We start from the raw sequence: 27,104 nt of genomic DNA, 5'->3' as shown, positions 1-27,104 counted from the left end.
GTAATAGGGCAAGAGTTCATAAATGACAATTCAAGCTTTGTTAAATATTACTGTAGTTATTTAATATTTATGGAGGGGGCGGAGTTCATTCAGCATGGATTTATCTTTCCAGGGCTTGAGCAAGGATGGAGGGGAAAGGCAACTGCTGACAATCCTCTGCCTCAGTAAACTGCTGCTTTATAACTGCTGAGTGTGTTGCCCTAACTGAACAAATTCTACCAATCTACAGCCCATCATCATTGCTCAGCCCTTAAGACTGAATACTTCAAAGACAGAAGGCATCAATATATCCAAAATGGTAAGTCCCTGTTTTTATCTTTTTCACTGGATTACACAGACTGTGCAGTTAACTACTGTTAAAGCTTAAACCTTTACTGTTTAAAAAGAGGGGGAAAGATACGATGTCTAAGTAAAATGCTCTCCTAAGAGGACCGTGATGTTCTCTCCCCGGATGAACTTTCAGAGGGAGGAATCATACTTTTGTCAAGTTTTGGCAGATGATGTTCATTCTGTTAATAGCAACAGGTGTAACTTCGTCAACTCTTATGATAGATGGAAATTATGAAACGATGAAATTATGAATTATGAAATTATGAGCAACTTTCCATCTTTCTTGTTAGTGGTGCCTTTTACTTTTTATTTATTCATGTTATGTTTTGTATTACTCCTCAATAAACTAAAAAAAATCTCACCTGTTAACATTATAAAACCAATTTGGATATAGGTGAATTCCTGAAATAATATCCAACATTCCAATTCTCTTTGTATATATATCTCTTGAGATAGTTCCAGACAGAGAGACTGTATAAAAATCTATGTAACTGGAGCAAGAACATCCAAGATAGTGCTTTATTTAATCAACCAAATTACCAAATAGTGGTTTTCAATATTATTACCATTGTTTAAAAAATCCAAAGAACCATATGTGTGTGTGTATGTGTGCGCACGCGCGCGTGTGTATTTGTGTTCCTGGTTTAGTGGCTGCATATTCCTTTAAACAATATATTGGTTTATAATTTAATTTCCTGAGAAATTCATTTTTTTCAGGTAGAAATGGTTTCTGAAAATGAAGGAAAGAAACATATTAATGGAAATGTTAATGAGGAGAATATTGTAACTGAAGATGCTTCTGGAAGCAAAAAGTAGGTTTTTCTGTTTTGGTTGGTTGGTTTTTTGCATTTTCAGTTGGTGCTTTTATCTGATTTATGCTCCAAATTGCCTTCTTTTATGGAGGTCAAACATCCTTTTGAAATATAACACTTTTCAGAGCTAACTAATATATTCTACAAGTTTGTTCTCATGCCATAGATTATAAGCTAAACAGCCATTTTTAGGGTTGCAAATCTCTTAGTGTCCTTGTCATTCATCTGCTGTAAAAGGGCATTTATACTGCTTTACTGAGAGCTTTCATTTTAGTCCAGTCACTTTATTTATTCACTATTCCAGTCTTGCTATTTTCTTTTTCCTTTACATTTTACAGTAGTTTTTTCCTTTACATTATACAATAGTTTTGTTGCAAATGCATGCCTCAAGATTTTCAGCAACAAGAGAATTTTTTTTTTTTAAAAGGAATATCATTTAAGAAATCCCTGTGTTGCATATATTCTGCATCAACATCACCTGGTGAAGGTCTACAAATATATCTGCATATTTATATTGCTTTAATGTTTGTTTTGGGTAGCTGAGAACATTTAGTTGGACAAAAATATTAGATTTTGCCACTTTCTGTCCCTCCTCCTTATAGAGCCTATTTGTAGACAGGCATAGATCAGCAGATGTTGTTTTTCCATCATGTTCTTCTGGGCTAGGATAAAATACCCCTGAGATACATGAATTCCCCCCAAAATTTACCTTCATGGAAATGAGAACTTTCATTATAATAAGTTGTCCACTTGTGTTACAAGCACATGCTCTAGAATCCTTACATTGTTGTATTCACACATAGTTCATTTAAATCCTCGTTGGTTGAGAAAGCCATAATGGCTTGGTAGACATATAATGCCAGGCAATAACATTACTGATTATAAGCCACAATGGCTGTATTCATACAGCACAAAACCAAACAAACCACATTATGGCAGAGCACAGTGTGTGAACTCAGCCACTGAAAGCACAAGAGAACTTAAATGCTTTTCTCCTGCTTACAGTGTTTATGGATTCCAGATTTAAGGAATTAATGATTATTTGAAAACTCATTGACTGCAATGAGTTCTAACTACTTAGATTTTTATGGTTTTACAAAAAAAAAAATTGTGAAAAAAATTAGATTGAAAAGGATTAAGTTTCAAGACTCCCATCCATCAATATTGAATGAAATATCTTTATATAACATTCACATTTGATGTAATGATTTGAGAAATATCACATGGAATCATTTATACACATTATCATTACTTTATGTACTGATAAACAATTCTTTATTTATTTGCATCAGTTCTGACTTTGGTCAATTAACAGAGAATCCAGAACCAAAGTAAAAAGTTCAGAAATAAACAATAAAATATCATCAGCATGTAACAATAATTAACATTAAAATGAGTTGGGAGAAAAAAACAAGTTGGAGGTTCAAAATAAAACAGATTAAATATAACTCATGACCCTGTTACATTGATTCAGATAGTGTGGTGTGCTGTTTCTGGAAAACTGGATTTTGATTCTTTTCTCATGCTAAAGTAACATTATGGAATAACCCAGATCTTAAAGTATCTCAGGATCAGCAGCACTTTCACTTTCAGAGACACCTAAATTAGGATAAGTGCACATTATGTTTCTTGTTTATTATTTGAATTGTGTAAATATGGTTCTTTATAGAAAAAAAAATGAAATTTAACTATACATTATTTTACAGGGAAAATAAAAAGGAAAAGCTTAATATGGTCAGCCCATTTACAATGGTGAGTTTTAAAATTTTGGGTTTGGGGTGTTTTGTTTTTTTTTCTTTTCTTCGAGTCAGTGTCAACTCCTGGCGACTGCCCGACTAATCCCTGCAGTTTTCTTGGCAAGATTTCAGAAGTGGTTTGCCCTTGCCTCCTTCCTAGAGCTGAGAGAAAGGGACTGTCCCAAGGTCAACCAGCTGGCTTTGTGCCTAAGGCAGGACTAGAACTCACAGACTCCTGGTTTCTAACCAGATGCTTTAACCACTGCATCAAATTGGCTCTCTTTTAAAATTAATTTTTAAAATTAAAATAGCAAAACTTTCTAAACAGCAGTGTGTGTGTTTATATATTCATATTCAATAATGGTCAATAAGAAAACTCATCTTGTGAATATTATGGTGCAACTTGGTAATTTTACATTCAAGCTACTTTTTAAAGAAGGTTCCAGATCACAATGTTTTAAGGTATTAATGTGAACCATAACTGTTTGCCTCATTTAATGCAAGAATAAGAAAAAGTGAAAAGTCAATAAATGTTGTTTGTTAGTTGTGGGATACTCTCCCAGAAGTATGTGTTCTAAGTGTATGATAGACATCACTAAGTGGACAAATGTCTTTTCACATATGGATAATTTACTTTTCAGTTTCGTTACTCCGATTCCCTGGATAAATTATTAATGATACTGGGCACTCTTTTTGCTGCCCTTCATGGGGCTTCCCTTCCAGTTATGATGATTGTTTTTGGAGATATGACAAACAGCTTTGTTGATTCAGGACGTCTTCCTGTAGGTAAGAGGAGTCAATGATGTCATGAAAAGATTGCAAAGAAGGAGAGAATGGAAGCATGTGCTCTTATAACTGATCCTTAAGAAAAATGCCAGAAGTTCAGTAGGCAGCTGATTGTTGGCATTGGCTAGTAGAGGGTATACAAGACAAGAGCATTCTGGTCTTATGTTGATGACTATATGTTGAAAAAAGCAGTTCTAAGCAACTCTGATCGCATTACCAGAATAATGCCCGAGAAGAAACTCACACAAAAGATACATGATAGCATGATGCATATAAACAGATAGATGTTCCTAACACAGATAACAAATATTATAAACAAAATAGAATCATTTGCCAAAACCAAGACAATGGCTATAATGAATAATCTTTGGAGCATGTGAGCAGTCATATCAACATAGGAAAGCTGCCTTATACCTAATTAGACTCTGGGATCCTCTTGTACAAGGCCATATTCCGAAACCAGATGGAGTCAAAATGAAAGTGTGTGGGACCAAAATAAAAAATAACTGTGGGAACCCTTGTGAATCATATGCATGCCCATTTAGAAGTAAGCAATACCAGCCCTTTCAAATAACAATTGTGTGCATTTAAAATAAACATGTACATTTAAGAACAAAAGTTAACATTTTGTGGACAATCAAATTATTTTCTTATTTCTTGCAGCAGTTTGGCATTTTTCTTTGTTTTATAAAGTATAAATCTATCTTACACTATATTTTTAAGTGTTTTCCACCACCAAATGGCAAGAAACCATGCTACCTGTTTTTGACAACTGTAGTCAGGGTTGATTCTAGGGGCTACATGTAGTCCTAAGCTTTAGACTGTCCATTTCCGACAATAGATCCAAGGGCTTTTTAATGGAGCCATAAAAACAAGGACAAGGAACTCCTTAAACAAGAAGTCCTAAGTACTCCCCAACAGAACTTTTTTTGAGATTTACTACTTCCTGCTATGGACAGAACTGAATATACAAGAGATAGCTGTAGTATTCCTAACTCCTATTTTCTCTAGGAGAAAGCCTGCTTAACTTGGATACAGGTAGTCCTCGTTTAGCGATCACAATTGGGAACAGCAATTCTGTCACTAGCAAAGCGGTTGCTAAGTGGGAAATCATATGATTATGACTGTGCAGTATTAACAGCAATACTCTTGGCTAGTTAATGCCAGCAAGACATCAGGGCTGAATTAGTGCATATGACCAAGTCAATTATATTTTTTCAGAGGCCTTGGCAATGGATTCTATATGTGTGCAGTCATTCAAAAGCTTGCTGAAAACCAAAGATGTTTCTGTAATAAGAGAGTTGGAGAAATAGCCACAAAGAATCTATCAGGCAATTGATTGAAAATAAACAAAGGATGCCACTTAATACTTTATACATCTTTAAAAATGTTTATAATCTAGTGACTGGGAATAGATCAGAGCCAATGATCTGGATTGGGTACAAAAAATGAATTAAACGTCTTATTGCCTTAAGTTGCTAATATTACCTTAATATTGTCTTTAATTGTTATTACACCATTTTTTCTTCCTTCCATTTAGAGAATGTAGATTTAATTAATAATTCTCAATACCTATCTTTTGAGAGTTTAGAAGAACAAATGACAAGGTACCTTGAATTAATATATATCATTATACATTATATATTTGACATGTTTATATGTGCATGTGTGTGATAGCTGAGATCTTCATTTAAATTTTTCATATTTTTAAACATGGATTAAATAACTTCCAGTAACAAAGTATTTAAGTCTGAATAAAATACAAGCAATGAAGTTGCCTATACTGTAAAGAAGCCATTTTAGTCTTAGGTTAGGTTGTTGACTATAACATTCAGAAAACAAAAATGGCAAGTTGCTAATTATGCCTCTTAATTATTATGTCTGTAGTCCATACTGAATAGATGCACCTTAGTTAGCCACAATATAGCAAGCTGTGGTGCTCATAAAGCAGTATATCAGTACCACATATGAAGGGATGATCAGAACAAACATGTTATCAGTCCCAAGTAGAATTGCTACTGGGGAAAATAATGTTGTACATCCATTATCATGGCTGTTGTAGTTTGGAGGGAGGGCACTCAGTTGAGGGCCTGATGACTATCAGTGTGTTGGAGTACAACTCCAGAGACAGCCTGCAAACTCTACTTCAACAAATCTGGAAGTCATCAGGTTAGGGAAGGCTGTTTTAGTGTGCATTCTGATGTTGGTGACAACCCAGATTCTAGGGAATTGGGGGAAGGGTGCAAATCATATACTTCAGGTAGCTGCAATTATGCAACAATGGCACCAAAGAGGCCAAAAATGGTTCCTGCCCAATCTGCTATTTTTTCCTCAGTATCTTACATGTAGCCCTCTACCACCCTACAACCATGGGCATCGACCGAAGCAGGCAAGGGGTGTGTGTCAGGTAACATAAAAAAACAAAGGGGCAGAGCTTCCACTGTGACATCATGACACATGTTTCATCATTTTGGCTAGCTGCAGATGCCTATGTCTGCAACAAGAATCTTTCTGCAGATTACACCAATATAAATTTATTTATCAAGTCAAGATGGCTTAATGCTCTGTAAAGTTTGCTTTATGCAACAAACTTCCCTAAGCTGTTGTCTTCATGACGTGTAGGACTAGAAGTCTCATAATCCACCAGGTCGTGGAGCAAGTAGCCATACTAGCTATGTATGTCAGGTGATACAGCCTAACTTATTCAGAAGGCACCAGGTTGAACAAGACTGACCTTCAGGACTAGAGTGGGTGCTTCCATCTGAATGCAAATGTCTTGAGGAGAATAGGAAGACTATTTGGCTCAATGTTATGCTCATATTATTTTTTTAGGACCCTGACTAGTAACTATGAAAAAATCTAATAGACCAGATATTCTTTTGGTGAGATCCATCATGTTCTTGCTTTGAGATAACAATTTTAGTTGCTTACACTGAGTATACTTTCTACATTATGATCAATTTTTCCCAAGACTAATTATGATGCTACCGACAAACATAGATTACTGTCTTGAATTTGCTTCTACAATATTGCATTTTAGGTATGCATACCAGTATTCAGGCATAGGAGCTGGAGTTCTTGTCTCTGCCTATGCATACGTTGCATGTTGGTCACTTGCAGCTGGCCGCCAGATTAAAAGAATTAGGCAACAATTTTTCCATGCCATCATGAAGCAAGAAATTGGATGGTTTGATGTAAATGATGTTGGGGAACTAAATACACGACTTATAGAGTGAGTACATATTTCATGCTTTTTCTTCAGTAATTAATTTAATGTACCAGCTTGATTAACTTTAAAGTAAAATCCCAATTGCTTAATGTGTGTTAGTAAAGTTCAGCCCTGAAATAGGTATGTGTATAGTATGTGTATAGCACTAAGTCTGGGGACAAAGATTCTTTGCACTGTACTTTGCATTGCATCTAAATTTTCCCCTTTATTCATGATACAACTACCTGCCGTAATATTTCATGGACATAATGAAATGTATTCTGGAGTACTGAAGCTTAAGCACACAAAAAATATCCTTTAATATCATGAGCTTTTTAAAAATAGACATACAATATTCATCTGAATGGCTTTTGGAAAAGAATAATTATGATAATTAAACCTATGTTAACTGGAGTAAATATTTGCTTCTTTTCAACATATGATTTACCTCTGGCATTATATTCTGTAGAATGTGTGTTCTCTGGTAAGGGAGATGTATACTGTGTACCCATGTACGTATTCAAACTGTGCTGTGCCTGTACAATTGAAGTACTATATGTCAGAAAACCAGGAAAAATGCATCTTGCTAGTTATCCCCTGAATATTGCCCTAACCAGTTTGCTCTAACTTGTTTTTAGAGATGTCTCCAAAATCAGTGAAGGAATTGGTGATAAAATTGGAATGCTATTTCAGGGAATAGCAGCATTTCTAACAGGATTTATAGTCGGATTCATTCAAGGATGGAAATTGACTCTTGTAATCCTTGCCGTTAGTCCTGTCCTAGGAATCTCAGCTGCAATTTGGGCAAAGGCAGGTATACTTTTGCTGAAATGTAATGGTATAATACACAATTCACTCTTCAATCATGAAAATGTCATTGTGTTTCCCTCTAAAATGAAGATTTGATTGCTTCTATGTTTCTTGAAATAATAGCAGGGATAATAAATGTATGTCTGGGGCTGCCTATCATGAGCAAAAATTTCTGGGTGGCAGAGGATATAATATACCTTCTTTCAGGGAAGAAGGAAGAAACATGTTTGGTTCATTGCTGGCCCCTGGTTTATTAGTTTTGGTTACAGATTGGTATATTTTAATCTAAAACTGTACTGAATTTTCCTGAATTGTGTCTTGACAGTATAGCAAGATTATTTGTGTATGGCACCCATAAAAGGGGATGGGGCTTTGGTTGCTCAGCCTGGCTGTAATCTTGACTTTTTTGACCCCCTTGTGGATCCCCTGCAAGTTGCCATCAGTGCATGTGTGTGCGCGCACACACACACACACACACACACCAGCACATCTCTCCCACATGGGATAAGTGACATACAAAGCCCCAGGATGCTTGCTTTTTTCCTTTCTCTTTTGTGTGGAGTAGGAGTTAGGGAATTTCACTTCTGTACTCAGCATTTCTGACTCAACCAAAGAGAGGATCATCTTCAACCTGCATCTGACAATCTGGAGAATGGAAATTGTGGTGATGTGAAAGTGTCCTTTGTCCTTTAAGAGAGGGCTTTCTCACACTTGGGGACAATTACTCTGCTTGTCTCCATACTTTGAGGCTTGCATGGCACTTGGGAAGCTCAGCTGTTCAAACATTACCCTTTGGTGGTTTACAATTTTTCTTCTATACCATTCTCTCTCCTACAGCCAAGGCAACATGGTGCCTTTGCCTGCTCCCCCATTCTCCACATCCATCCTTGCACTTTGCTGCTCCCATCCCAGTGGTCAGTTTTTAAAAGAATTCCTTGCCATGTGAAGCAAACATGGCAAGGGGAGAAAAGATCAGGCATTGCAGGCTGTGATTTTATTTGGCCTCTTATTGGCCAGCAGAAGGACCCAAAGGCAGCTCAATGGGAGCGTGAAATGCAACAGTGAAAACCTTTGCCCAGTGCTGTAAAACTTCTCTAAAGGGTAAGATGGTTGTTGTTGGCTGTCCAGAATTTGGCCTGGCTACAGAATAGTCACAGCTGGTATCTTTGGTTCTCCAGAAGATTGACAGCAAAATATGGTGCTGCCAAAGAGTCCTCTGAAAAATCAAGATACTGGGCACAACCACACTGTACAATGGGTTCATATTCTTTAAAAATTAAAGGCAATAGAGAAGAAAAGAAAGACGCCAGTGCTATTAAGAAGAGGAGAAAAAGGTGGGGAAGGGAGAGTGCTGGCCAAGGGAAGGGGAACAAAGGTGGGGCAGGCAGAACTTTATTTTAAGAAGAAACATATTGTAGACTTTTTTGTGGGATGGGCAGTGTCTAATCTTCAATGTGCCACTAGGGATGCTTATGTAAAAAAAATGAAGCTGGTGTTAAATTTCATGGAGAATTGCTTTGAATGGAAAGGTCAAAACTTTGTTCTTTTCCACAGATCCTTTCTGCATTCACCAACCAGGAACTTGCTGCATATGCAAAAGCTGGGTCAGTTGCTGAGGAGGTCCTTGGCACTATCAGAACAGTTATAGCTTTTGGAGGACAGAAGAAAGAAATTGAAAGGTCAGGAAAATTTGTTAATTTTACACAGACTCTCTGGGGGTGTTATGGCCATGCATCAGGCTCATTTCAATCTGTATATTTGACCTCTTCCAAAAGCAAGCAAGCAATAGACCAGTAGCATCCATCTCCACATTCCCCCATCTCTGTTAAGGCATGAGAGTTCATCTAAAACTTTAGCCTTGTCAAACTGGTGCCATTCAGATCTTTTGGACTACAGCTTCTATTGTCTTCAACCAGCAAGGAGTTGATATGAAAAACTACTGCAGGGCTGCAAGTTTGGGGTGTTTCTTCTTGCTTCTCAGTGATGCTCTACATTTGAAATGAAATAGAGTACTTTAGAGCAGAAAAGAGAATCTGCTTCTGTTTCTTTTTTCCTGATTCTTCTCGTCCATTTCCTAATCAACGGTAATGGAAAAATGGAACACGCAGGACTTGCAGTAGCTTTCCAGTGTTAGTCACATCAGTTCATGATTAAAAAGGAAATTAAATGAATTTGAATATGAGTTGCATGCACATGTACATATACACACAAACACGCTGCTACTAAAAGGACACTATAGCTGCATATGGTGAAAGGTGAAAGGTCCCCTGTGCAAGCACCGAGTCTTGTCTGACCCTTTGGGGAGACGCTGCTTTCATGACGTTTTCTTCATGACGTTTTCTTCTATAGTGGGGTGGTTTGCCATGGCCTTCCCCAGTCGTCACCTTCCCCAGCAAGCTGGGTACTCATTTTACCGACCTCAGAAGGATGGAAGGCTGAGTCAACCTGAGCCGGCTACCCGAGAGAGAATCCAGCTTCTGCTGGGATCTAACTCAGGTTGTGGGGAAAGTTTCGGTTGCAATACCCCCACCTACCACTCTGCGCCTCATGAGGCTCTATAGCTGCATATATCAGGGAATAACTGAATAATTAGAATAACTAATCTTGGCCAAAATGAAATAATGTAACACTTTTCTTTAGATTTTTAGATTTTTTTATCCCACCTTTATTATTTTTTATAAATAACTCAAGGTGGAGAACATACCTAATACTCCTTCCTCCTCCTATTTTGTGGCAGGAAAGACTGATAGAGAACTTGACCATTTGGCCAGTTCAAGATATGGCTTTTCATTTAGCGTAGATATTGCTTATTCCTTTTTCCTTGAGTCAAAAGACAACTGGTTGGTTGTAATCACTAATTTTGCAGAGAAATATTTTTATAGAATTATGATAACAAGCAAAACACATGGATACACTATACATTTTCTTAAGGTATATCAATAACTATAGACAATATAATTGAGAGGAAAATGCATTTTGTGTCCAGTGCAGTTATGTACTGAGTTTGCCATTCTTCTTTCAGATATTATAAAAATTTAGAAGATGCTAAAAACATTGGAATAAGGAAGGCTATGACGACCAGCATTTCCCTTGGGGTTGCTTTCTTATTAATATATGCCTCCTATGCATTGGCTTTCTGGTATGGAACTACATTGATAATAGACGAAGGTTACAGTATTGGGAAAGTCCTTACAGTAAGTGTTGGCAAACAGCTGTACAATTTTCTTTTGCAAAAAAATAATCCGTTTTAAAAGCTGGGACTTTATGGTGCAAAAAGAACTTTGCAAATGCACATGTACAAAGCCATGTCTATTTTCTTTGATCGAGTTAGAGCTTTGGTTGATCTTGAAAAGCTAAGCATGTAGGAGATCACTACAAGATCCCAGGCAGTAGACTAGAATGGGAAGGTCAAACACTATCTTGGAAGAGAGCAATGGCAACCCTTGTCGGTATTATTGCCAATAAAATTTTGTGGAGTCGAGCTTAACTTGAAGGAGACTTCATACTACATTTTATTTCATATGTGCTGTCCTGAGAGATGGCTATCAACTTCCTATCTTGCTTGTGGGTGTCCTGGAAACACCAGGTCAGTGGCAAAGGAGATAGACTTCCCCTCGATTTGAACCTGCAGAGTGGCATTCCCATTCATCCCTGTTGCTCCTTCCTTTAGTGTATGTAGAAATAGCTTACGCAAGAGGACCCTTGCTCCACTTTATTTCATGACAAAGATGCTTTTGCAAGGCTGGATTTCCCTTTAAGAATATGCTTTCGATTCTGTTTATTTCGTTCCTCTGCTTCTCTTACTGTGTCCTTTGATCCAAGGTCTTCTGGGAGCTGATCTGTTCACTGGATTCCTACTTAATTATACTTAATTTCCCTGCCCTTTCACTAACGTCCCACTTCAGTTTCCATTAATCCAGGCTGTCACCTGGAATATGCCTGGGCACATGTAGTAGCTTCCCCTCATTGTGCAGCCCAGCATGATTATCTGGCCAGTTTCCACAATCATTCAAATGGTTAGGCAAGACAAATAAAGCTGTATATTATTGTTTGGGGAGGCACTGCATATTTTCTGCCTGAAACACTCCTTGCTGGAAAGGGGTGTATGTGCTATATTTATATACCACATTTATTTTTCTCCTTCTCTTTTTGCCTGCCAAGTATTAGAGGCAACCGTAGCCCTTAAATATGAAAGGCCTGAGACGTGAGACCACCACATATTTTGCTTGTAGATTTTCTGAACCAGGATGCTTTTAAGGCTTTCATTTAGGAAATGGTGCAGAGTTGTTGAATGTTTCCCTGTTTTGCCAAGCAATGCATGGCATTGCAGCTGAAGATAGTAAAAAAGCATGGTCTTGCAATAGAAATTTTGGTTTATCAAGTTCAGTAAATATTGGAGCATACAGCCAATTAAACCGCATGTAGCACACAGCCTATTTTATAATGTTCATAAATGTCAAAAATAATGTTCCTGCTGCTTGGCAGGGGTAGGCTAACTGCAATTTACAATCCCTTTTATGCAACATAGTTTCCTATAGGGGGAAGTTAAAACCTGCCAAGTTTGATCACAAGACCATGCATTTGTAGATTTTGACCCATTCTGAGATGTTCCTGGTTTTGCAGGTACAGTATAGCATATGATCTAAACTAGGCTTAACCCCTATTTAAAAAGTAAAAAAAAGCCCTGCTAAAAAAGAGAAAAGCAGAAAATCCCATCCCCACCTATATATAGATATAATGGGTAGAAGGAATGACGAGGAACAGGAGGAAGAGCTGCTACCAAGACAATGTTTAGATAAAAGAAACCTGAGTCGGAGGCATTACTGTAATCTGAGAAAGCATCTCAGACAAGACTATCCCTAGTTCTCCTGAAGATAAAGGGAGGGAGGTGAGGAAGCGCATTCAGACTTGCAAGATTCTGTTACTATAACCTTATGATAAAAGTAGTATTAGCCTGCATGACTTTGGTTTCTTAGTCTTGTCAACCTTGAAGGGCTGACATTATAACACAGACTATCTACTTCATGTTAGTGCCCAAACCCTCAGCCCCTCTCCTGAAATTATTATTGTCCTCTCCAACTTTATAGAAATGGTTTGCTATGTAAAGAAGTTTCTCCCCAAATCTCCAAGTAGTGCAATTAGGTTACAGTCCATTTTCTTGAATCTTGGTCTTGTGTGTCTCTTCACTTATTTAAAAATGTCATGAACCAGCAGTATTTGGAGTCCCTCCTGTCCATTGTGTCAAGTGAAAACATTGACTTCAGCCCAAAGACCAGCCCAGCTTGCATTATTACACATTGCTCTATGTGTATGTATTTAAATATATTTTACTTTAATTTTATTCCTTTATTTTTGTCTATTATGGGTTTTTTTAATGTTTTTACTTGTAAACCACCCAGAGTCATTGGGAGTCACGGCAGTCCAATCAATCAATCAATAAGCAAGCAAGCATATTTCAATTAGAAACCCCATATTTCCTCTTTAAAAACTCAATTTGAAAGTGCAGGGGATTAGAACTCAGTGAGAATATTGTAAGATCATCTCAGCGATAATGTCCATATTGTCCTACAATGCAAACTTTGAAATGGTTACATATACCATTACATTTGTACTCTGAATGAAGTTATTCAAACCTTATCCTGATTATATTTCCTCCAAGTCATCATTATTTCCTCCAGTAGACATTCTTCTGCTTGCTGAAATTCAGCCTTATCGCTGTTATATTACTGCATAGGGAAACTACGTAACTGACAATGGTCATTTCTGAAACTCTTTCTGTGTAGGTCTTCTTTGCTGTGATCATAGGAGCATTTAGTATTGGCCAAGTCTCTCCAAACCTAGAAGCATTTGCTAGTGCAAGAGGAGCTGCGTATGCAGTATTTAATATCATAGACAATGTAAGTATCCTTTTTGGAGCTATGCCTACAAATGAAGACAGCCAGGGAGTTGAAGATCTGTTAAAGGTTTTTAATCAACATTGGTGGAAACCAGATAACAAGGCAATTAGATCCCTATGCTGTGGCATGAGCAGGGCTACCGTAACTGGATAGTGCGACAATCGAGATGACCAGTAGGTAGCAGGAAGACATTTGTTTTGCTGCCATTTATTGGTTGGCTGGATTTTGTAGCCTTGGTCATGCGGCAAGTGTATCAGATCTGCTTTTCAAAGGATGGGGATTTTTTCCCCTAAAAATCCCACAAAGCTGTGCATACCTAAGGTAATTCTTTGAATCTAGCCATTACAAATATTGTTAATTGCCTCTTTCTGGTTCTTAGTGAATAGCCATGCAAGTCCCACAACTAACCGTAAAAGCTAAAAGGCTATGTTTCAACTTTGGCTAAGAAGTCAGCAGAGAAAACAGATTGCAATATTTTCACTACAGTGAAATGATCAACCCAGTTGATGATTTACTTTTAGGAGCAGGAGTAGAATAAAGGAGTGGGTAGATGAATGATCGCAATACAGGAATAACTGTACTGTGTGTCAGTTGACAACCAAAGAAAGTAAAGTTAAATGAATCTTTACACTTACTCTGTAAATGATTAGTGTAGATAGGTTAATGTAGATAATACCAACTGAGGGTGATAACTGTATGACCCCAGCTGGCACAGCTGAAGAGTGGGATGAAATGCCTGAAAGAGATGAACTAAGAAACTCAAAACAGAAGTTGAAAGGTGTATTGATGGGCATGGAGTTAAAAAGGAGATGGGTCAATTTTTCTTTCTGTATATTTTTAATGAGAGCCTTTCTCTGTTGCTACAAGCAGAGCCAAGTCAGAGTCCATATAATTCTTCGAAAAGGGAGATATGGGTCAGGAACAAGGAACGGAGTTAAAATGTAGTTCCTAAATTGGCTGTAAACAATGATGTAAGTTCATATATTGCAGTAAACTATAGTGTATTTAACTATAGGTTGTTGACTAGGGCTAGAATTGAGTGGGTTTATAAATCACAGTAATCTATAACCCATTGCTTATAAATCGCAATGGCTAGATTCAGACATCATGTTAAGCTAAAACCATATGATGATACTGTGGTTTAGCACAGACTTCACAAACAAGTTACCCTCTAGATGTGCATAATTCTCAGAATTTCCTGATCAGCATGGTCTTTCCTGTGAATATTGGACTTGAAGGTCACAGATCCAGAGGATGCACAGGTTGGGGAATATTGGTGTAGTGCATTGTGTAAAACCAATTATGGCTACTTATGTGAAAATAGGAAACAATATAGGTAACGTTTCATGTTACATGCCCTACATGCAATATTTTCTTTGGCTTTCAATCTGCAAAGGAATTAAACTGACTGGATTTAATTTGTTCTTTCCTTTTATATAGGAACCTCAGATTGATAGTTATTCAGAAAGTGGCTATAAACCTGACAAAATTACAGGAAATCTCAGTTTCCAAAATGTTTATTTCAATTATCCATCAAGGCCAGATGTCAAGGTATTGTGAATTAAATCAGGAAGTACTGTTGCCATTTTAATTGTACCTTTAAAAAAAATGTCCGTTCAATTGTGTCTGATTCTCGGAGACTGCCTGGACAAATCCCTACAATTTTCTTGGCAAGGTTTTTCAGGGGTGGTTTGCCATTGCCTCCTTCCTAAGGCTGAGAGAAAGTGACTGGCCCAGGGTCACCCAGCTGGCTTTGTGCCTAAGGAAGGACTAGAACTCATGGTGTCCAGTTTCTGGCCTGATGCCTTAACCACTATACCAGGCTGGCTCTCAGATTGTAACTAATCAGTTTCAAATATTAAAGGAAGATCTCAATACTTACAGTATAGCTTCATTTAGAACTGGTAAGAGTATAGAAAGTGGTGGGAAAATAGGTCACTGAGTCAATTCTAGAAAGACTTCATAGCATAAATGCCACATAATTGCTATAAACCAGTTTCTTCTAGAGGTCGTCTCCAAATATGCTGGAGCCACATTTCTAAGAATTCTCAGCCACCATGAGCATTCTGTGAGTTATAGTCCCAAGACATTTGGAGAGTGCCAGTATGGAAAAGTCTTCTGTAAAATGTGCTAAATTTTATTTCTATGTAATTGAGGTTCTGCTCTGAATGCTCGCTTCTACAATTCCTAGTTTTTTGTTTTCTCAAAAATGATAAAATTTCCTGTAAATAAATAAATGCCAAGTCCTGAAGCAATAATGAATATGGCATCAATGCAACTGCAGATCTTTTTTTGCCAATAGAATTTATTGAGATCAATCTTAAATATATTTCATTGCCATCTATTTTTTCTGTTTGAACTTGCATTAGGACTGTACAATCTAGGAGTGTGGATATCTTCCTGCCATTATTTTGGGAAATAAAACACATTTCATTGTGACTTGTGGTCTAATACATGTTGTTCTATTTTTCTCTTTCAGGTATTAAAAGGACTGAATCTGCAGATCAATAGTGGACAGACAATAGCCCTGGTTGGCAGCAGTGGTTGTGGAAAAAGTACAACTGTCCAACTGATACAAAGGTTTTACGATCCCATGGAAGGCATGGTAAGATATTTGAAGCCACCCAAGGATACCTGGAACATATTTTATGTTAAATGTCAGATAACTTCCCACAGTGCAGGAAAGAACTTCATTGTGCCAGTACAGTACTTAAAGTCAAACAGGAAGTGGCAACATGGGAAGCAAGAGTTAGAATGGTATCAGGTATTATAATCAGAGTCTCTTGATAGTGCTTGACATTTCTTTTATTCATCAAATTTTGGGGTATTTCCTGGTGGATTAGGAGATGGGGATGAAAGAGAAGATCTTTACCATTCCCTTTGCTGGAATGATAGCTACAAGGGTCTTTTGCTTGTAAGTCTTAACTTGGTTCGACATGATGATCATTTTGCATACAATGTAGGGGCTAATAAAAAAGGAAGTACTTGGCATGGTGGAAAACTTTTTCATAACAGAGAAGCCCTTCCAAACATTAACTTCCAGTCTTTAATACAATTTTTGTCCAGACCTCTTGGGAAATTAAATTATGGATTAGTATGAGTATATACTGTAGATTGAGGCAAATTAATATGTCCTAATTTTGACTGCTGGAAATCTGGCCACCCTAATTAAACATTAAAAAATAAACATTGTTATAAAATACTGTTATATACTTTAAACTGGTTTAAGAGCAGTTGTATCCTGTAAGTATTTCAAATAAGAATAATAAACAAGCATTTTTGTAAGATAGAGGACTTATTTATTTACTTTTTTAAAAATACTTTCTTATACAAGGAAACCAGGTGGCTTAAAAAAAATAGTTAAATAGTAAAGCACAGTAAGGAAAAAAATCAAATTACAATAAAAATAATTCCAATTATTAAAATAATTCATATAATAACACCAAGAGTAGGATAAAATAAACCAGCATAAAAGTGGGGGAACAGACCTTTAACGTTGACTAAAAGTCTAATGAAAAAGGCAGCTGCGTTGTTTTTTTCATTCTGACAATGGAATACTACTGCAGTGACTGTTACTAGCAGCTTTTTGTAATCAGACCTCTCTTCCATATCTTCCCACATTCCTATCTAGATATTCATCTTCCTTCCCCTCCATTCTGTAAATTGTTTCTTAGATCAGTGTTTCTCAACCTCGGCAACTTTAAGAGGGGTGGACTTCAACTCCCAGAATTCCTCAGCCAGCCCTCTTAAAGTTGCCGTGGTTGAGAAACACTGTGTTAAATACTCCTTATATGTTAGATGTTCTTTCTTGCTTTGAGGTTCTGATAGTCCCAGTATTTATTCAGCCCTGACTGGAATTTGTGCAATTTTTGTTTTGTTTTAGATTACCATTGACGGACAAAATATCAAGACTCTGAATTTGAGGTATCTGAGGGAAATTATTGGCATTGTGAACCAGGAACCAGTGCTATTTGCCACAACAATTGCAGAAAACATTCAATATGGCCGTGAAAATGTCACCATGGAAGAGATGGAAAAAGCTGCTAAACAAGCCAATGCCTATGATTTCATTATGAAGTTACCTGATGTGAGGAAAATATACTGTATTGACTGCTTGCCTTAGGTTATTCTAATGCCTTAAGTTACAGATGAAAGTGGAGATGGAGGAAACATAAAGATGTGTTGCATTAGCATTGCAGTTCTCAGCAAGCACGGTAGTTGTAATCCCAAACTGTCTGGAAGGCAGGCGGTTGGGGATTACTGGCCTAGTACCATGTTTATTTATGTTTCATTTATCACAGCTTTACTTAAGATAATAGAGTAAGAGCATCAGTAAAGCTGCATGAAGCCTTTGAAAATCTTTCACAGGAACGGAAAGGGGAATCTATCCCAGTTTTCCCCAAGTATCCTGGTGCCATCAGATGATGATCACAACTGCCACAACTTCCAAGCACTATGGCTGGGCCAACTGGAATTATGGGAACTGTAGTCAATGTATATTGATTCCCCCTTTTGGGAGAGATGGGTGGTAATAGAAATTTGAAAAATAAATAAATAAAAATACGGATACGTTGACCAGATTGTGGATTATTTATTCAGCAATCAAGGTTCAACCAAACATGCTTTGCATGATCTATAAACCAAGTGATAGCACTGACCATGTGATTGTTTGCACTTTGGGGGTGGGAAAACATTCCCTAAAATGCCAATACTTTGTGCAAGATTTTTTCTTGCTGTTGAATATAGGGTGTATTTGCAGAAGAAGCACTCTGATACTTCTTATTTATTGACTGATTTACTGCTTATTTTCAACTGAAATACTGATGCTACCCTTGATGGCAACCTCACTATGAATTCTAAGTTATGAAGTTAAATGTGTTTCTTTGTTGCCCTGCAGAAGTTTGAAACCATGGTTGGTGAAAGAGGGGCACAGCTAAGCGGAGGACAGAAGCAACGAATAGCGATTGCCCGGGCTCTTGTGCGGAACCCCAAAATTCTGTTGCTGGATGAGGCTACCTCAGCTCTGGATACAGAAAGTGAAGCTATTGTACAGGCTGCTCTGGACAAGGTCCTTAAAAATGAAACTAACCCAAATGTATTAAAGGGAGGGAGGTAAAAGATCTGACTGTCAATAATAAGTTGCAGCACTTCATTTGCCCAGTGGGATCTTCCCCCAGTTTCCTATGCCTCTTTGAAACCTTCTGCTAAGGGTCAGTGAATATTCAGTAGAAACTTGGGTTGGGCTACAGAGAGGAAATAATGTGAAGGTCACGTGCCCAGGACTTTTAGTTATCATCATAGCCTGATTTCTCTGCCTACCTCCTCTAAATATAGTTTGACTTCAGAAAAAGAATTTATGCCTTGTTTTAAAGTTACATCAATAATATTGATTGGATTTGAAGTATAGTCATCCAAATCAGTATAAAATGCTGTGTGAAGATGATGCAAGTTTTAAAACAGATATGGAGAGCACCTTATTGGGAAAGAACACTCCAACAATTATAGCCTGGAATTTCCAAAATGTATGCCTGTTTTGTTTTTTCCTAAAATCTGAGGAGTAAAGAGGTTTAACACATTCTCCTGGAGGTAGTAGAGCAAGAAGAACAGGCCAAAGTCCTTGTTTAATAAGATGCTGGCAGCAAATTTTAGGTACAGATTAACACAAGATCTCCTTTGAGTCAAGTTCAACTTGTGGTAACTTCATGGACATATTAGTGCAGTTTTCTTGTAAATAAAACAGAAGCGGTATCGCATTTTTTTTCACTTCCTAGATTAATCTATAGCCCAGGTATCCCATTGTAGTCTCCCACCCAATTACTAATGAAACCTACCCCTGATTAGCTTCCCAGATCACACTAAGTGGGCCATATGCTAAGTGAGCCATCATGCCTTCACATGATAGAAGATGACCAGGATTTTGGCATGAAAGGAATGGCTTAATGCCACAGTGAAAACAGCTAACTGTAAATTCCTTTTCACCATCTTTTCATTGCCATCAGCCCTGAAATATAACCAAGGAAACCTTCAGAAAAGATAGATTCCATGCAAAGAGGGAGACTGCCTGATTACAATTGGGAGATTTGGATTTAGTTCCATGCCCTAATATCCTGCTCTCTGAATGGTCTTGGACAAATCATTCACTTTTCTGCTTGGGGCAGGCATTCATTCATGAACTGTCAACACGGCCATTGCTTTAACAAATTGGAAGAGATGAAAGGACAAAAGGCACGAAGGCTTCAGTCTAATTATATTAAATATGAAGGAAAGCTAATGAACATCTGGCTATTTTAATGGAACCTGGATATGTCTTTTAGGCAAGGAAAGGCCGCACAACTATCATAGTAGCCCATCGTTTGTCTACAGTCCGAAATGCAGACCTTATCGCTGCTTTTGAAGATGGGGTCATCAGAGAGCAAGGATCCCATTGTGAGCTTATGGAAAAGAAAGGAGTTTATTTCCAACTTGTCAATATGCAGGTAGGCATCAATTTGTTCACTGTTCTTTTCTTTTCCTTTCTTTTACCTGAAGGCCTAACCTCTCTGGAAACTAAGCACAGTATCAATATTCCCTTTCTAAACCTTTTTGCCTGCCATGTCCCCATAACATTGACTTCATCTTGTACCCAACTCAAGGATGAAACAGTCTTTTAGGCTGTAAGGTGGGGGACAGCTAGAACATGGGCACCATCTGTTACACTTTACCACCCATTATATTGGAGACAAAGCCAGCTGACCAGTAGTGGGTGGGATCAGAGTGGTATCCATTGGCTGTTTCCAGCTGATGCAGGCCCTCCATTGTTCCATTAGTCTCTGGTCAGCCTCATCTCCTTCCATTCTGCCATGACCTTCTTAAAAAGCTGGATACAGCAATACTGTGCCAGTAGTCTGTCCAGACCAGTAAAACAGTAGAATGGTGTAATAATGAAAAAGAAGGACAGTGAAATGATGGAACCAACCCCTCTCAATTCTTTGAAACAGTTAAAAAAAATGCAGATATCTTCCAGACTAACAATATACCACCTAGACATTGCTCTGATAGTGCTATCTCTCTATCTCTCTCTCTATCCAGCCAGCCAGCCAGCCAGCTAGCTAGCTTTTGAGAATAAAGCAAACAAAATACAATTAACTGTATAACCCTGGTAACCTGTTCATTTTTTTTATATTTTCAGTGATCATTCCTGCTTATATCACAAAAGCTGGATATGAGCACACATGGCATTAATACTGTTATGGACTCTGTATATTAATTAATTAACATTAATACTGTTATGGACTCTGTATATCAACTGGACTCTGTATTCTGGGCACTATTTGGAGATCTGGAATCCTTTCACCACATTCATCCTGTTTTTGCAGGCAGTGTCCACTGAGGTCCAATCAGAAGAGTCAGCAGAAAAAGAATCCAATCTGCAAAATAACCCAGAAAAAATAAGCAAAGATGCTTTTTCAAATGGGCTGAGGAGACGGTCTACTCGCAGAAGTTTCAAAAAGCTAGAAATGCAGGAAGAAGACCTTGAGGTTCAGACAGTTCAGCCTGTAAGTGTTTTGGGTTTAGAAATTTTCATTTCAGGTACAACTTCTTAATTGTATTTTGTTCCTACAGCAGGGATCTGCAACAAAACGTTCCATATTCTGTACTATGGAACATTCCTATTTATTGCTCCAGTCAACCAACAGGGCCCATCTTTGAGGGACTCCATCTGGTCTTCCCATCCAACTCTTGGTCATCATTCCACATAAGCATGCTTAATCTCCATTAGGGTAGTTCACAGATTTCTTTTTCTTCATAAAAAATTCTGATGCATTTTTGCAGACATTGTGCATGGTGTTGCTGCTTTGGCTGTCCCAAGATAACAACTCTGTCCCAGGCTGTGACAGGACTAAATGCAGGGCTAAGAGTGCAACCACCCCTTGGCCTGCTCCAGCCAGGCAGGGAGCTTTACTTTCATTTTTAGCTAGAGGATCTTAGTGCCTGGCCAAAAATATGCATGCCCGTGAAGTGCAGGCCACACAAAATGACCTGAAGAATAGCATGAGGCCTGCAGACAGCAGGTTCAAGACCCACCAAGAGACGCTGGTGGAACTGGCAAAGGCTGTTGGGCATACACAAACCTTTGAAACTTGGGGAGGTGGGAATCAATGCTATGACATTAGTTCAAAAAAAGTGGGTGTGTGTCTGTGTATGAACAGAAACCAAAGCAAGCCACAATAGATTACCTTTCATCTCTTTCTGTGTTCTAGGATGAAAATATGCCCCAGGTTTCATTTCTTAAGATTATGAAGTTGAATTTATCCGAATGGCCTTACTTTATAGTGGGAACTTTTTCTGCTCTGATCAATGGAGCACTACAGCCTGCATTTTCAATAATATTCTCAGAAATCATAGGGGTGAGTATTTAATATATTTAATAATTTTTTATACTATTCCCATGTAATCATATGGTTGGTTCTGCCTCCAATATTCATTCCTGCCCCATATTTTAAACCAAGATTGAATCTTCAAAAAATATCTCTTAAAAATACAGGGCAATTTTTAGTAGAAACTGTCTCAAATGGGATTAAGAGCTTTACAAGATGCACATGGCACTACTGGCTTGTATAAACTTTATGTGCCAGTGGCTTACTCATGTAAAACATGTACTGAGGCAGCTGAAGTCTCCCTCAAGTTGAGCTCGGCTTTGTGGATAGATCTATGTTATTTTCTTGGCATCAATAGAGAAGTAGTCTATCATTGCCCTCTTTCAAGATTTTTTCCTGTAAAATCTGGGGTTTCCTGATGGCCTCTCATGAAAGTACTAACCCAGCCTAACCCTGCTTAAACTTTTTGTGGTCAGGATTGGCAAGAAGCTGCCACTGGCAGACTTTTGTTCTGAACAGATTGCCTTATCCCTGTGTCTATGGAGCCATCTGCAGTGAAAGAGTTTCACTATTCCTTCATGGGAGCTCACAATAGGCCTTCGAACTGCAACAGACACAAACCCAGGTCCTTGATCTGAAGCATTTTTTTAAATCACCAGAGAATTCCCAAAAATTTGCATGTGGCTTCTATTAGGAGGCCATAATTGTTAGCCACAAATGCAAAAACACAGAGAAGATTCCACAAGCAGTTCTCTGTATGGAGACAGGAAGCCTCCTTTCAGAAGCATATTTTCAGCCACACCTGTTCATACATGGCCTTTTGCAATGTTTTACAGCACAACAGTGGAGTTATGACAGAGTGAAAAGAATATACAAGAGCAAAAACAATTTAAGATACATTACTTTAAGATTGCTAATGGGTGTACCCTGATGTTGTGTTGTTTATTCGTTTAGTCGCTTCCGACTCTTCGTGACTTCATGGACCAGCCCACGCCAGAGCTTCCTGTCGGTCGTCAACACCCCCAGTTCCCCCAGGGACGAGTCCATCACCTCTAGAATATCATCCATCCACCTTGCCCTTGGTCGGCCCCTCTTCCTTTTGCCTTCCACTCTCCCTAGCATCAGCATCTTCTCCAGGGTGTCCTGTCTTCTCATTATGTGGCCAAAGTATTTCAGTTTTGCCTTTAATATCATTCCCTCCAGTGAGCAGTCTGGCTTTATTTCCTGGAGGATGGACTGGTTGGATCTTCGTGCAGTCCAAGGCACTCTCAGAATTTTCCTCCAACACCACAGTTCAAAAGCATCGATCTTCCTTCGCTCAGCCTTCCTTATGGTCCAGCTCTCGCAGCCATATGTTACTACAGGGAACACCATTGCTTTAACTATGCGGGCCTTTGTTGTCAGTGTGATGTCTCTGCTCTTAACTATTTTATCGAGATTTGTCATTGCTCTTCTCCCAAGGATTAAGCGTCTTCTGATTTCCTGACTGCAGTCAGCATCTGCAGTAATCTTTGCACCTAGGAATACAAAGTCTTTCACTGCTTCTACATTTTCTCCCTCTATTTGCCAGTTATCATTCAAGCTGGTTGCCATAATCTTGTTTTTTTTGAGGTTTAGCTGCAAACCAGCTTTTGCACTTTCTTCTTTCACCTTCATCATAAGGCTCCTCAGTTCCTCTTCACTTTCAGCCATCAAAGTGGTATCATCTGCATATCTGAGATTGTTAATGTTTCTTCCAGAGATTTTAACTCCAGCCTTGGATTCCTCAAGCCCAGCTTGTCGCATGATGTGTTCTGCATACAAGTTGAATAGGTAGGGTGAGATTATACAGCCCTGCCGTACGCCTTTCCCAATCTTAAACCAGTCCGTTGTTCCGTGGTCTGTTCTTACTGTTGCTACTTGGTCGTTATACAGATTCTTCAGGAGGCATACAAGATGACTTGGTATCCCCATACCACTAAGAACTTGCCACAATTTGTTATGGTCCACACAGTCAAAGGCTTTAGAATAGTCAATAAAACAGAAATAGATGTTTTTCTGAAACTCCCCGGCTTTTTCCATTATCCAGCGGATATTGGCAATTTGGTCTCTAGTTCCTCTGCCTTTTCTAAACCCAGCTTGTACATCTGGCAATTCTCGCTCCATGAACTGCAGGATCTTGAGCATTACCTTACTGGCATGTGAAATGAGTGCCACTGTTCGATAGTTTGAACATTCTTTAGTGTTTCCCTTTTTTGGTATGGGGATATAAGTTGATTTTTTCCAGTCTGATGGCCATTCTTGTCTTTTCCAAATTTGCTGGCATATAGCATGCATTACCTTGACAGCATCATCTTGCAAGATTTTGAACAGTTCAGCTGGCATGCCGTCGTCTCCTGCTGCCTTGTTATTAGCAATGCTTCTTAAGGCCCACTCAACCTCACTCTTCAGGATGTCTGGCTCTAGCTCAGTGACCACACCGTCAAAGCTATCCCCGATATTGTTATCCTTCCTATACAGGTCTTCTGTATATTCTTGCCACCTTTTCTTGATCTCTTCTTCTTCTGTTAGGTCCTTGCCATCTTTGTTTTTGATCATACCCATTTTTGCCTGGAATTTACCTCCAATGTTTCTAATTTTCTGGAAGAGGTCTCTTGTCCTTCCTATTCTATTGCCTTCTTCCACTTCCGCGCATTGCTTGTTTAAAAATAATTCCTTATCTCTTCTGGCTAACCTCTGGAATTTTGCATTTAATTGGGCATATCTCCCCCTATCACTGTTGCCTTTTGCTTTCCTTCTTTCTTGGGCTACTTCTAGTGTCTCAGCAGACAGCCACTTTGCCTCCTTGGTTTTCTCTTTCTTTGGGATGTATTTTGTTGCCGCCTCCTGAACAATGTTGCGAACTTCTGTCCATAGTTCTTCCGGGACCCTGTCTACTAAGTCCAGTCCCTTAAATCTATTCTTCACCTCCACTGCATATTCCTTAGGAATATTAGTGAGCTCATATCTAGCTGATCTGTGGGTCTTCCCTAATCTCTTGAGTCTGATCCTAAATTGTGCCATAAGAAGTTCGTGATCGGAACTACAGTCAGCTCCAGGTCTTGTTTTTACCGACTGTATAGATGTCCGCCATCTTTGGCTGCAAGGGATGTAGTCAATCTGATTTCGGTGTTGTCCATCTGGGGAAGTCCATGTATAAAGCCGTCTCTTAGGTTGTTGGAAGAGAGAGTTTGTTATGCAGAGTGAGTTGTCTTGGCAAAATTCTATCAGCCTGTGTCCTGCTTCGTTTTGTTCTCCCAGGCCATGCTTACCTGTAATTCCAGGGGTCATTTGACTGCCCACCTTAGCATTCCAGTCTCCCGTGATGAAAATAACATCTCTTATAGGCGTGTTGTCCAGTAGGTGCTGCAGATCCTCATAGAACTTCTCTACTTCAGCTTCTTCAGCATCTGTGGTTGGGGCGTATATTTGGATCACTGTGATGTTACATGGCTTGCCCTGAATTCGAATTGAGATCATTCTATCGTTTTTTGGATTGTATCCAAGCATTGCTTTTGCCACTTTACTACTAATTATGAAGGCTACTCCATTTCTTCTGTGGTCCTCTTGTCCACAGTAGTAGATCTGGTGGTCATTTGATGTGAAGTGGCCCATTCCAGTCCATTTCAGTTCACTGACGCCCAAAATGTCTATCTTTAATCTTGACATCTCACTAATAACCACATCCAATTTGCCCTGGCTCATAGATCTTACATTCCAGGTTCCAATGGTGTGTTGATCCTTAGAACATCAGATTCGCCGTTCACCACCAGCACCATTGGCCGCTAGCCGTCCTTTTGGCTTTGAGCTAGCTGCGTCATCACGTCTGGGGCTAGTTGAACTCATCCTCTGTTCCTCCCCAGTAGCATTTTGACCATCTTCCGACCTGGGGGTCTCATCTTCCGATGGTATACCGACATATCTCTGGTTGTACTGATCCATTTAGTTTTCACGGCAAGAATACTGGGGTGGGTTGCCATTACCTTCCCCAGGGATTGCATTTAGTCTGACCGCTCTGTCATGACCTTCCCGTCTTGTGTGGCCCTTCACGGTTTAGCTCATGGCATCATTGAGGTGCTCAAGCTCCAGCACCACGGCAAGCTAACAATCCTTTGCTGAAGCAGGCAGACATTAGGCAGGCAAATAAAGATACCCGAAAAGCAGGCATCTCGTCTTTCCTGCAGCACCTGCCAAAATGCCTCTGGAGGGCAGTGCCCAGTGACTGCCAGGGAATGTGCCAGCAGTAGGAGAATAACCTGGTGCATTCCAGCCCCTGAAAGCTCCTCACTAATATTGTCAGTGAAGTGTTGTAGATCATTATATTGGGAGAAGAAGGAAAACTTTACTTTAAAACTGAAACAGGCTTAATACTACTTTAAGCTGCCTTGTGGTAGACTGGAGTTGAGACAAGAACAGTGTCGTGAGGACTTGTTCTTTAAAAACGATTATGGGGACACCTTCATGTTGTGGTGTACAGGATGTGGGGATGAACCTCATCTGAGCAAAGTGTAGTGCCACTTTGGAAGTTAATGAAATAAAACTAAGACTGAGATTATTGTTTCCATAGGTTTTTGTAATACCAGATGACAAAGTTGTACGTGAAAAAAGCAATCTATACTCACTGCTATTCTTAGGAGTTGGGATTGTTTCCTTCATCACCTTCTTCCTTCAGGTAGGGTGCATTGTTTTATCTCATAATATTTGGGTGGATTCTGAAAATATGAGCCAAGGGAAAGAAAACTCAAGGAATTTCTACCAGTTTAGAGGCAGCTCCAGACTTCTGTGATCCCCGTAGTTGCATTCTACAGCTATTATTAAATCAGGAAAACAACCGTGTCCTTGTCATGGGGCTCCTTCAGTATATTTGTCTGGGCTGAGTCTTGGGTCAGTTTCCTCATATTGTGCGAAACTGTTTTGATGCTCGTGTGGCTATCTTAGAAAATACGTGAAATTTAATTCTGGAAAGGAAAACATTGTGCCTGGATGTTAATGTAGTGTATATTAAATTCTTCTCCCTGTATGATACATTTTATGACGATTTAATAATAATCACTGAACCGTACAGTACACTATTAGTCTGGGTAAATGTAAATTCTACTAGTGGTCTCTAATCATATTTACTTTAGGAAGCCAACGTAAGATGGGGAGGA

The 27,104-nt window shown here is 38.8% G+C and overlaps 1 protein-coding gene across 1 annotated transcript in view; it reads left to right on the top strand.

The window, feature by feature from the left end:
- Positions 1 to 260: 260 nt before the first annotated feature.
- Positions 261 to 27,104, top strand: part of ABCB1 (ATP binding cassette subfamily B member 1) — a 41,553-nt gene continuing 14,709 nt past the window's right edge. The window contains exons 1-18 of the mRNA XM_063303583.1: positions 261 to 298; positions 1,048 to 1,142; positions 2,849 to 2,894; positions 3,520 to 3,664; positions 5,205 to 5,271; positions 6,705 to 6,896; positions 7,511 to 7,682; positions 9,237 to 9,361; positions 10,705 to 10,876; positions 13,466 to 13,579; positions 15,020 to 15,130; positions 16,059 to 16,184; positions 17,463 to 17,666; positions 18,477 to 18,647; positions 19,894 to 20,055; positions 20,935 to 21,114; positions 21,820 to 21,966; positions 26,522 to 26,626. Coding sequence (XP_063159653.1) covers positions 296 to 298; positions 1,048 to 1,142; positions 2,849 to 2,894; positions 3,520 to 3,664; positions 5,205 to 5,271; positions 6,705 to 6,896; positions 7,511 to 7,682; positions 9,237 to 9,361; positions 10,705 to 10,876; positions 13,466 to 13,579; positions 15,020 to 15,130; positions 16,059 to 16,184; positions 17,463 to 17,666; positions 18,477 to 18,647; positions 19,894 to 20,055; positions 20,935 to 21,114; positions 21,820 to 21,966; positions 26,522 to 26,626 — 2,337 coding nt within the window. The 5' untranslated portion in view covers positions 261 to 295. The remainder of the gene's footprint in view (positions 299 to 1,047; positions 1,143 to 2,848; positions 2,895 to 3,519; positions 3,665 to 5,204; positions 5,272 to 6,704; positions 6,897 to 7,510; positions 7,683 to 9,236; positions 9,362 to 10,704; positions 10,877 to 13,465; positions 13,580 to 15,019; positions 15,131 to 16,058; positions 16,185 to 17,462; positions 17,667 to 18,476; positions 18,648 to 19,893; positions 20,056 to 20,934; positions 21,115 to 21,819; positions 21,967 to 26,521; positions 26,627 to 27,104) is intronic.

The sequence above is a fragment of the Candoia aspera genome, chromosome 4 (assembly GCF_035149785.1).
Source record: "Candoia aspera isolate rCanAsp1 chromosome 4, rCanAsp1.hap2, whole genome shotgun sequence".
In the NCBI taxonomy this organism is placed as follows: domain Eukaryota; kingdom Metazoa; phylum Chordata; class Lepidosauria; order Squamata; family Boidae; genus Candoia; species Candoia aspera.
The sequence above is the reverse complement of the archived record's forward strand: the minus strand, read 5'-3'. Positions and strand labels throughout refer to the sequence as shown.